At 48.2% G+C, this 12402-nt stretch overlaps 1 protein-coding gene across 1 annotated transcript; it reads right to left on the reverse strand.

The window, feature by feature from the left end:
- Nucleotides 1–396: 396 nt before the first annotated feature.
- On the reverse strand, nucleotides 397–2127 carry LOC135913725 (solute carrier family 22 member 7-like). Its single transcript, XM_065446339.2, has one exon. The coding sequence runs from the start codon at nucleotides 2125–2127 to the stop codon at nucleotides 397–399; it is 1731 nt and encodes a 576-aa protein (XP_065302411.1).
- Nucleotides 2128–12402: the final 10275 nt, after the last annotated feature.

Here is a 12402-nt window from a genome sequence, read left to right on the forward strand (position 1 = left end):
GGCGACAAACACAGGTGCAAGAAGAGCCGCATAGCATAACCAGGCTTAAGAGCTTAATTTTCAGAGAATATTGGCGATAACGGAGCAACCTAAGGCAATTTAACGAAGCAAGGAGAACAATACAATATGCTGTTGTCCACACTTAGCTGTCTGAAAACAAGACACTGTTCCTTCGGAAGTCCAAAACACAGACGAAATAAATAAAATAAATGCATAGACAAAAGTATTACACGATTTCGCGTAAACTACCTGTAGACCATGACCCCACAAAACATTGCAGTTCACGAGATGTAGGCGTTTGAGATTGAAGGTTTACAAGTTGTCCCTTGCAAGAAAAGTAGTGAAGCCTTTACATAACGGAAGCAGAATAAACTATGCGAAACGTTTATCTCGCGTCTAGTGACGTGAACGTCGACGGCTGCGAGACACAGTGCTGCACTTGGAGTTGTCGATACTAATCCTACTTCTGGACGTGTCGCGGAGCCCGGAGTCAAGCGTCTTCTTCATGTATTCCATGCTGCGTTTCCTCACAGCCGACGCGGGCCGGTGTTCCATCTTGTTGCACTCTACCGTGGTGGCCTGCGGTAGGCCACCCTGGGCGAACATCGACGCCATAAGAAGAGTGCCGGCCACCGCGTGCCCAAGGTCAGCACGACTGAGCCCAAGGAACTCCAGCACTACCGTAGCACACACGGCGCCTAGGCGTCCACAGGCGAAGACCCAGCATACAACCGTACCACGGATGGCTGTAGGGAAAAGCTCGAGGGTGTAGACGAAGCAAAGGACAGAGCCGGAGTAGAAGAGCGCCGTGGCCACCATGACCAGGGCCTGGCTCATAAGCTCGGCACCCGCGCCGACCGCTAGACTCAGTAGGCATTGAAGCACGCCGAGCACCGAAAACCACACATTCATCACAGTCAGTATGCTGAGCCTGGTGATTAGGAGGTGCATCATCGCGTAGCCTAACAGGTTCACGGAAAATGACCCCAGAGTGTGCCAGGGCTCATTTCGATTCCCAGTGGCGAACGACGGGACGAACACGGAGAACGTGACGGAGAAATACGAAAGGCTCAAAATCAGAGCGCGCCGCCGCATGGAGTACGCACTGGGCATGTCCTGGTCGATGGAAGGCAGGCGAACGGCGTTCCTGACCATCACCGTCTTGACCTTGTCCAGTGTCACCGCCGTGTAATGGATGGGAAAGTGGTTCATCGCGGCCGCAGTCATCATAACCGCCTCCGCAGCATTGAATTGAGCCTTTGCGACCAGCCAGCGGGGTGACTCGAAGACGACGCAGAAGGCCGGCAGCATGAGCACGGTCGGAAACATAAACACCACCTGCTTCAGCATCCAACCGAGCTTGACTGTTGCGACGGTGGCATACCACATGTCGGAAAACAGAAGGCCCAGCGTTGCGCCAAAGATGACATGGAGCGGCCGGTTACTGTGCGTGGTAATCTCGAAGACGGACATGGCGGTAATAATCATGACTGCGAATGCGCTTCCCGAGCTGATAAACTTCACTGCCACGAACATCACGTAGCTTTTGGAAAGGCATGCGGCGACAGTGGAGACGATGAGTGCTACCGCGCATGCCAGGACCACGGGCAACCGACCTATGGCGTCGGCGAGCGATCCAGCGACGACTGTGAACAGGAAAGAGCTGAAGCTGTGGACCGCAATCATCACCGAGACGAGTATACGCCTCTGACAGACGAGGTCCCAGTCACTCACGATGCTAGTGCGCGCCGGCTCGTCATCGTCGTCGTACACCCACTCACCGCAGGGAATCGTGTTGGGGGTACTGCCGTTTGGTTCCTCCGGGTGCTCGTAGCGGCGACAGAGGCTCAATTCGCCATCTGCTTCTTCGGGGATTAACAAACTCCTCCATTCGAGCGCAGAACCGTTGTAATGCGGCGGCGGCGCCGGAAGCTTGCACCTGTACTTAACGTCTCTCATGATCAAAGGGAATACAAAGCCATGGAGGTTCGAAAGGAAGGTAGCGATGGTGCAGAGCAGCAGCAGGCGCCTTTGAAAGGTGCCGTGGCCGAAGGCGTCTGCGCAGTCGAAGGACTCGCTGGTCAAAAGGTCCTTGGACAGCAGCCGTCGTGGCACCAGGATGTCCATTGCTAAGGTCTGCACAGTGCCTCCTTTGACGAAACAGCAAGCAACAGCCAGTACAGTCGCCGAAAACGTTGCGTACGCTGGCGAGACAGCTTCTTCTTTGACACGTGAGAAGATGGCACGCAGTCTCGTGGCATGGTGATGATGATCCCAAACGGCGGGACACACCCACTTTGGTGGATTCGCCATAAAGCGGATGATACAACTATGATAGAAGAGGCGGAGGGATCGGACCAGTAGCAATACTAATAATAATAATGAGAATTAGGCTTATAATATTTTGATAATGGGTTGGGCACCGTGAACAACATTGCTCATCTTCATCTGTAGATATCAACATTGGGGGCGTCATGTTCCATTCTTTGGAGGGTGCCATAATACAAGGGCTGCCTTGCAAATGGTCGAGGAGCATACTGTGTTTTTCTTCACGTAAATTTTTACTTACAAGAAAACTAATAGAATAACGTTTTGTTCAGCCATAACTTTACAATATATAAGGAAAATGACAGGGAAGTGAAATCTGCAAAATGCAGAAGTAAAGAAAGGCTTCATAACTGTAGGTCTATTTGATTCACCGTGCACTACGCGAACTGGTCACGGTGGTGGGGTCCACATGCCGTCGTCGTGCATGGTGCAGTTCAGCAAGTGCAGCAGGCAGCAACGCGATTGTAGCGCCCTCACTGAAACGAAGGCGAGAGTGCAGCTAACGTGCAAGCCTTCTCTCACAGTCGGTTATCTTCGAGCGTCTTGTTGAAAAATTCGGCGCCACTGCTTTTCCGTTACGTCGCCTGTGAATCAGCGATGGTCTCCCTTTGAAGTGAATTATGTAGTTTTAGGTGCCAAAACCACGATCCGATTATGAGGCACGCCGTAGTGGGAGGCTCTGGATTGATTTTGACCACCAGAGAATCATTAAAGCCCCCAATGCACAATACACGCCAGTTTTTCACTGCACCCCCTTTCAAATGCGGCCGCCGCGGCTGGGATTTGATCCCACTACCGCATGCTTGGTAGCGCAACACCATAAGCGTTAAGCCACCGTGGCGGGTGGACTTCCTGTCCGCGGTCGTTCAATTGGCCATGGAAGTAGCTGACTCTGACAGTGAGGATGCACAATACGCCGAACTTCGTGACGAGGATTCTATTGAAGCTTGCGAGATAACACATGAATCGCGTGCCGCGCTACTGTTAGGATGTTGTGAATAACTATTACGACTTTTAATTCAACGATCACTTCCGTCTTTCGCGGTGCATGTTTTGAAATCTCTTGCTTCTATCCAAGTGCGTTAGGAAGACGGCCCCGGATGAGCGCTGAAAAAAAAAGTATCAGGTGATTCTAACCAATTTTGGCCATCAATACTACATGTATTCGCTGGCGGACTGTTTTGATGTCACCGACTGTCCTTTACAAGCATACATGGACAGGGTGTTAGCATTATTGAATGCACTGAGCGCTGAAGTAAGAGCCTAGCTTAACGTGATCGTCGGCCTTGACTTTTCATCCGCCCATTCCGCCCTCATCGATTTTGACGCTGATATTGTACAGCTTCGCCTAACAAGTGGAATAGATCCATCCGTATTAGTCAAGAGGCAGCGGGCTCCGTGCTACAGTTATACCGATAACTTTTTATCGGATTCCTACCCTATAGCTCTCCCGTGCTTGCTAAAACATGAAAATCATATTTTCGAGAACTTCAGAGCGTGCAAGCACGGGCACTACGCGTTTCCCTAGGCCTTCCGGGGAGTGTCTCAACAGCAGGAACCGTTATATTGGGTCAAGACCATCTGATGACGACTTACATTAGCACTGACACGCTTAGCGCCCATATTCACCATGTTTCACGGATGCAGTCAAGCTCTCTTGCCTGCCTACCAATACGACGGCAACAGGCGTCATTCTCCAACGTGGTCAGCTTCCATTGGGCCTCCCTACCATCGGGCTTCACATCCTCAGCATGTTGAATCTCAGCTTTGTGGTGTTTAAAACAACCTAAAGTACATTTTACGGGTCCAGGGATAAGAAAGAAGACTGACCTGCCTACCTTAACCTTGAAGTAAGTAGCTCTGGAGTGTTTGCACACTTTCTACATTGACCAAGCCCGTATATATACGGATGGCTCTTCCACTCAGACCGCCTGATCGTATAATAAATGGTTATACCAATGGTATAACCAATGGTTATCCCACCACGACCAACGATCATGCGATACAGGATTGCTCACGTGAAAAGATCGACCGGTTCTGAGCTTCTTGCCCTCCGAGGTGCATTTATGATATCAACACCAACCGGCTCATCGGTGGGCAATGTTCCTGATACTCGAAGGGGGCTTACAATGTCTTCTTTCAACTCTTCGTCGCGGCTCCTGTAAACAGCTCTTGTCGGAGATCCGAGAAATACACCATCGTGAAAGGACACGACGTCGTGTTTCAGTGACTGCAGGTTTTTTGCGGTGTCTCTGGCAATGACCTCCCTGATGAAGTTGCTAGGAAAGCACACGAAGGAGCAACTCTTGTTTCTGCAACTTTATCGCGCAGTGACGCAACCCAACACTTAAGCAAGCTAGCGCACCGTATATATGACATTGAAGAAGTGGCCCACACCTGTATTCACCCAACATCTATTGCATTCCCTTGGCCCTTGTATGCAACTGCGGCTGTTAGCTGGGCTTCCACGTAATGGGGAAACAATTCTGTGCCGCTTTCGCTTGGGCGTCGCATCACCCATTGCATATACTTTTTTTTTATTGGATTGGTTGATAGCACCGAGTACAATGTCTGCGGTGTCGAGGAGACTATAGAAAATCTACTGTGCTACTGCCCATCTTTTGCAAATGAAAGACATTACCTCTGCACAGCTCTAAATCAGTTAGGTAGAAAACTGTTCACCTTGAAAAAGATCGTGGGACCATGGCCTCACATATAGTAGCTAGTGGCGTAGCCAGAAATTTCGTTCGGGGGGGCTCACGTTGAAGCTCGGCCTTCTCCTTACACAATTTGTCGAGGGATCGAATACATTAATAATAACTGCATTGCCACTGCGAAAAATGTTGCAAATGAATTCTTGGACGCTACCCACTGTCAAGACAAGTAATATATATTTACTTTTCATAAAAAAATATATTCGTATGTCACAGAAATTTTGGCAGAAATAACTGATATCAATGCTTCCATGTCTTTTGTCCATTTATTAAGCAAAGAAATTATCACAAGAACTTTAAAACTATATCAGCTCGAAACCAGCAAAGTAGCTAGTGCATGCGACTGATATGATAAATGTAAGGGCCGTGGAATGAAGCAGTTGAGGACAAATATTTTAATGAAACATTCTCATTCAATAACCTTGTTTACATTTTTGTACATATGCAACGGCCAGGGAAAGATCTCAATGACGCTTTCCTTCGTTCCAATGTATTGCACAGGAGCAGCTGTCACCAGTAGTGCGTTGTAATTGCACTGAAATTATAGTCCCAACAGATATCAAATATAAAAAGCAGGGGTTCTGCAATATATACACTAGAAATGCGAAGATACAATGAAATACACAAATGCAAAGATAAAGTTTGATAAAGGGCAAAGAAGTATCACTGGAGAAAAAGTTCACTTCATGTATCCGCAAAATCCCGCAACGAGATATATAAGCATAGGTAAAAGTCTCCAATAAATCTAGTATCTAAGCATAAGCCACTGCATACAGGGCGTTTCAGCTAAATTTAGTCGGAGTTTAAAAATATACCGATGCACTCTAAGATGACGCGACCAAATGCATGTTGCTCACTTCTGTATGAAGTGTTCCACGCTATTTTTGTATATTGCTTAATTAGAATTTTAGTCAAGATTAATTAACCGATTTCTCAAGTAACGAAGCTAGGAAAAAATTTAATTTAGAAAGTTGCAGAGTGGTTTGCAAAACACCCGAATAAATAGTTTCTTACTTTATATCTATTAAGCATTGGTGTATTTCAGCTAGCTTACAGATGATGCCAGCGGAATACAAAACACCACGTGACATGCCCGCTTGCGTGTCGTGATTGCACTGCTCCCAAACGTTCCACGCACAAACAGCCATAGGCGCGCTCCCACTTAAAAGGCCGCAGGGCAGCGGCTTAGGCCTTAGGTGTGCCATTTACGCGAGCGATGTGCTCCCCTCGCGAAAGTTGGTTATAGCGATAAGCAGAGGCTGTGGTTATCGCTTGTGCTGCCGGAAGCAACAGGTCCGTCACGTCGCGATAGCTGTAAGCAAATTGAATATCCCTCAATAAAGAAACACCATTTCCAGAACGCTGAAAATAATAGAATAAGAGTATCCTAAATGGCCAGACACAGTCTTGCACTGAATTTACGTTTCTTTTTCATGCGCTTTACCAGGAAGTGCTCGAAGTGATCACCTTCTGCAGCGATACAACACTGGAATCTTCTGGAAAGTCTTGCTCTCCCTGCCTTGAGCACCGTCGGTGAAATGCTGTGGCAGACTTATCTTCTCCTGTAAGGTTTATGGAGCCGTCGTTTCCGTCGTGTATACGTGATCCATAATATAATGCCACAGGAAGAACTCAAGAGGGTTGAGGTCGGGTGATCTTGCTAGCCGCAGGACAGACCCATTTTTCCTTATCCATTGCCCTGGGAAGGTAACATCAAGCCATGCTCGTGCTTGAGTGTAGATGTGGGCTAGGGCCCCGTCGTGCTGATACCACATTGCGTCAAGCCGGGCTACTGGCATGTTGCAGCAGAAGTCTTCAACCGGCCCTTCGAGGAACTCGCTTAGATACCTCTCGCCGGTCAGAGTGTTGTTAAAAACACTGGGCCAATGACTGTGCTGTCAAATATTCCGCACCAAACGTTAAAATACCACTGATATTGGTGGCGGTATCTTCCTAGCCAGTGGGGATTTTGCTCACTCCAATTGTGTGCGTTGTGGATATTGGCAATTTCGGGAAAAGTTCGCCTCGTCAGTCCCGAGTACCTCGGTGAAAAAGTCAGAATCCTGCTCCTCCTGAATCAAAATCCGATTCGCAAAGTCGAGTCTTCTTTGTAGAACCCTTGGCTCCAGGCATTGATGCAACTGCAACTGATGCAAATCTTGCTTACAATATCGATGCCAGGGCGTGGCGATAGGAAACCACGTGTCTATTTACCAGAATATCACCACAGGAGTCCCTCAGGGTAGTATCCTGGGCCCATTATTGTTTCCGCTTTATGTTAATCATATAACAACTATTAGCAACGACCCAAGTTATATTTTGTAGACAGATGACACAAGCCTCCTCTTTAAAAGCAGCGACATGCAGCACCTGATCTTGGTTATTAACGAAACTATGGAATAGCTTAGTACATGGAGCACTGCAAATTGCCTGTTAATAAATTCAAGAAAAGAAACAAAAGCTGTGTTATTCCATGCGCGTCAAAATTCGCATATTGTAAAACCAGTGATAAAGTTCAACAACTGCAATATTGAAATAGTTGATAATGTGGAAACGCTAGGAATACTTTTCAATAAAAGCATGAGCTGGCATCCTAACGTTAGCTCAGTTATATGTCTCGCCTAAATAGGTGTGTTGGTGTTCTAGGAAAATATCGCTCATACCTTCCCGCATCCGTAAAATTGTTAATTTATAACACACTCTTCTTATCACACCTTATTTATTGTTTCCTGGTTTGGGGAAATACCACATCGTCTAACACTATCAAGCTGCATGTTCTACAAAAGAAGGCATTACGTCATATCGCTAGTGCTGATTACAATGCACACACTGCTGAACTGTTTCGTAAGATTAAAATTGTTCCCGTGCCCAAACATTACGATTATCTATGCATAAGATATAAAAAATCTGTATATAGCAGCGAGCATGCATTTCTTAGCATATCTTCGCTGAAAACGAACACCATTGTATATTCATTCCGTAGTAAAGAATATTGGCACGTGCCATTTTGTCGTGCTGAGCATGGGCGGCAAATTTTACGTCATGCACTTGCAGTTCTGTTGACAGACTTATTTTCTAGGACATTCATGTCGAAATGTGCAGCATACGTAACATACGAGAGCTCTTTATTCCATGATGTCAGTACTGTTTTTCCACTGCTGTTAGTTTTTTTTATGTATTATGCGAAGCATATTACGAGAGCTCAACCCAGCTCCTCAGGCGCGGCGGTGTCGCCTTCAATGACCTTTGACCCCATGCCATACCACGTGACACCGTGACGTCACGACAGAGGAGAAACGGGACTCCAACTCGCGCCGTCGCTCGCGGCGTCGCTCAACTCTCGCAAGATGGGCTGGGTGGGAATCGAACCAGGGTCTCCGGAGTGTGAGACGGAGACGCTACCACTGAGCCACGAGTACGATGCTTCAAAGAGGTACAAAAGCGCCTCTAGTGAATGCGGTGTTGCCTTAGAAACGAGCTGTTTCTAAGGCTCAGGCGTGCGTCGCTTGCTCAGGCGCACATTTCGTTGCCGCGCCGAACGCTGCGTTGCTCGACGCTCACCGCGTGCAATGCGGGGCGCGTAGTCGCTGGCGGGTCGACGGGAACGCTGTCGCGTTCCACTCTTGAAAGCGAAGCAGAGTAACACATGAGTTCTTTCTTCGTCTAGCCGAACCAAATATAGCCTAGCAACAGCAGTTCACCAGGCTAAACAGTGGTTCAACAACAAAAATAAAGGCTAGTATGCTTCGCATCCTGGGCTTAACCTTAGCTAAGCCACAGCCATTTTTTTATAATAACTTTCACGCTGTTCGTATTATATATCATTGTACAACACTAGAGGTTGACCTGCAATGGAAAAAGTTAAAATGCCTTGTTAATTGTCGCCCTTTTCGTATGCCTTGTATCTTGGGAGCTCGGGCGCTTCTCAAGTGAATTGATTTTCACTTTTTGCTCGACCATTCCCGCATTGTGATGATGCAAATAAACTTCAACTTCAAGTTCAACCGGGATGCAGTCCAGCCGTTTGTGATATCCTTCACGCAGTTTAGTTGGACACATCGAGCTGTGCGCTCATGCTGCGTGTGCTAGCCTGTGGATTAGCCGCCATGAAAGACAAAACGTTGGCGCAAACCTCATCATTTACGACTGAAGCTGTCTGCCTCTTTCTTGTGAAGCTGCCGGTTTGCTTCAGCGACTCTTAGGTGTTGGCAAACATCTTGTTCGCTTCATATTGAATAACTTTACGCTCTGAAGCAGAAACTCGATATGGCCGGCGATGAATAGGAGTGGCATCAGCAGTATTTATATGATGCTGAACAATTGAAATCTGGCCCAATTGGCGATTGTTGAGGTCGTAGATGTCGTGGTAGGAAACCAAAACGCGACACAGAGCTGCTACTTGTTCAGGCAATAGGTCCGCAGCAATCATAGTACGAAATGTTGCGTCAGGGCAATTAGCATCCTGTGGAGATGGTGAATAATCTGAGCAGACGTCAACTGAAAACATCGTGACGTCGTCATCTCCTATAGTACGCAGCGTTGCCACCTACATGCCTTGGTGTAGAACTTCCTTTGTCAGGCCAAAATTGACGACGGGGAGGCATGTCCGGTTATCGGTGATGGTGACGACGGAGTGGGGCACAGTGATTTTGCACATCAAAAGGACATCAGGAACAGGTGTAGCGACGTAATCACCATCGGGCACAAGAAAAGATGATAGCAAATCGATGAAAGTCAAGGCTTTAGGAGGCAGGCGGATGAAGGCCGTCATACTAAAGTTATTCGGCAGTTCGGCATGGATATGCGCGAGTAGAGGAAGTTCGAGACAAAGGGTACCGGCAGAACAGTCGATCCAAGCTGAATGCGCCGTGAGAAAGTCGAGTCCGAGGATTAGGTCATAGGGACAATTGGACAGCACTGCAAAAAGAACAGGAACATGGTGGTCGGCGATACTGATACGTGAAGCACACATTCCAGTGCCGGCAACAGTGCTACCATCGGCCACGCGCACGGCACGAGAAGTACGAGGCGCGAGAACCTTCCTCAGTCGACGACGGGGGTTACAACTCATTATGGACACCTGAGCTCCAGTATCTAATAATGCCGTCAAATTGGCAACACCTGTGAGATGAGGAAACCTTGAATAAGCTCCAAGTCATTAAAGGCCAACTGCAAAGAAAGTTTAGACCGCGTAAAAGGCCCAGTTTCAGATAAATTAGACATGCAGTAGGCCTTGTATGAGATCTTACGCTTGAAATACAGGTTTCTATCTAGTCGTCTACGCTCAACAGCAGGGCCTCAGTGAGTTCTGACTGCGGTCGAAGAAGAGTGCATTGGGGTGACCAAGCTGAATGTGCGGTATAGTCCGGCCTAACATGGACGCCGTACACGTGTGGCGCAGTTGCGCTACATCGGCGAAAATTGGACACTCTACATTCTAGTGTCCCTGGTGCGGGAACAGAACATGTGCTATCGCACCCCGGAGCAGCTGGAACAGGGTGTATCGTGCGCTGTCTTGACTGATCAGCAGCATGCGGTTAGGTTTCACTGAAGCGAGCGTGTTGCGTTTGCGCCTTCGACAAACAAAGAAGCTCTCGCTCGCCGCGTTGCTGCGAAACAAGTTTAAAGCACAGGGTAAAATTTTAGCAGCCTAAACACAGAAACTGTGCCGTCCACCATGCAACGGAAATAAGAGTAGCAGTTGCGCAGTGAACTAAAGCATGCGACCGAGAGGTGGCTCTATCACAATCAAAACTAATATCATAATTATTACGTAGTGAGCAATATGGTCGCTACGGTAGCGGCTTGTGGGGCTTGTCGCACTGCTCGCCGATTGCCTTTGGGTGCTTCGTTGCCATGTTCGGGGTGGTGTTCGTGTGTACGTTACTCTAACATGACTACAGAGGTCTTTATTATTATGCGAAGCATATTACTAGAGCTCAACCCCGCTCCTCAGGCGCGGCGGTGTAGCCTTCAATACCACGTGACACCGTGACGTCACGACAGAGCAGAAACGGGGCTCCAACTCGCGCCGTCGCTCGCGGCGTCGCGGCGGTATATAAGCAGCTGCGCTTGCCTCTGCTAGACACTCACGAGGTGAGATGCCTCCTGGAGACAGAGCTGCTCGTTGGAATGAGAAGCGAAGGTTGCGGCGTGCTACAGAGACTGTTTCTAGGTGGCTTTGCTACGGCGCAGCGACTACGCGCCCCGCATCGGACGCGGTGACCGTCGAGCAACGCAGCGTTCGGCGCGACAACGAAATGTGCGCCTGAGCAAGCGCCGCACGCCTGAGCCGACGCCGACGATACCGGCTTTTCTGCGACACGAGCTCCTTAACGCTGTCGCGTTAAAATAAAGGCTAGTATGCTTCGCATCCTGGGCTTAACCTTAGCTAAGCCACAGCCAGTTTTTTTTTTTTTTCGCTAGGTGACCGAGAGGTATCATCTGGCAAAAAACACTTTAAATAAGTGAGCTTAAATTGTTTATTGTCAATGGTGAAATCAGGGTGTCAAGCTACCAACCGGGAAAACCGGGAATTGTCAGGGATTTCGAATAGTATGGAAATACTTAGGGAAATCTCAGGGAATATTTGCTTCTATCAGGGAAAGTTAGCTGTAACTTTATTTAAACGGAACAAACGTCGCGATAATGCTGGCTCGCGTAAGAGAGAGGGATCGCAACTAATCGTCTTTTGACACCGTGTCGTCGGCTAGAGGAGTTGCCAGTGTAAAATCAACGGCCGGTGTTCTGGACGCCCGATAATTCGGACGGCTTCGCGGGGCCATCACGTACCCCACAGAGTAAATGTATAAGAAAGTCTAAAATTTCGGACGGAAGAACCCTTCGCCGTCCGATTTTCTGGCTTTTTGCCGTGACTGCAGGTCCGAAACGGCAATAATCAAAGCTTCCACAGCCATCGATTTTATTACCTTGCCGCCTCGAACCAACGCTCTCACAAGCAGATCCGCTGGCAGCCGTACCTCCAGCGTGGTAAACGCCGTTCACTATTAAGCTTCTTACTGTTCGGCGCTGTATTTTTCATTGAAAGAATTCGCAGCTGTCAGCAATGGTACCGACTCCGTCACTGTGGTCCTTGCGACTGGCTTCGAAGCTCGGAAAGCACAGCTCGTTGCATAATGCCGGTTCCCGAAAGTCAGCTTCGCCTCAATACAAAAATGTTGTCCTTCTTGGAACCCGTATGGGTTTCCATTGTATCAATTGCTACGATTGGGTGGCTGTCTCGTTCTTTCGTTATTAATTCCTTCCCTCCACCTTGCGGGTTTCTGCAGAACTATTACGTAAAACTCTTGCATTTGCTTGGAATTGATAAATTCTACTTCGCCCTGCCATCTGCTAGACG

Source organism: Dermacentor albipictus, chromosome 1 (assembly GCF_038994185.2).
Source record: "Dermacentor albipictus isolate Rhodes 1998 colony chromosome 1, USDA_Dalb.pri_finalv2, whole genome shotgun sequence".
Lineage (NCBI taxonomy): Eukaryota > Metazoa > Arthropoda > Arachnida > Ixodida > Ixodidae > Dermacentor > Dermacentor albipictus.

Excerpts from the sequence above, each read along its gene's own strand:
- LOC135913725 (XM_065446339.2), bottom strand. The coding sequence starts at position 2,127 with ATGGACATCCTGGTGCCACGACGGCTGCTGTCCAAGGACCTTTTGACC.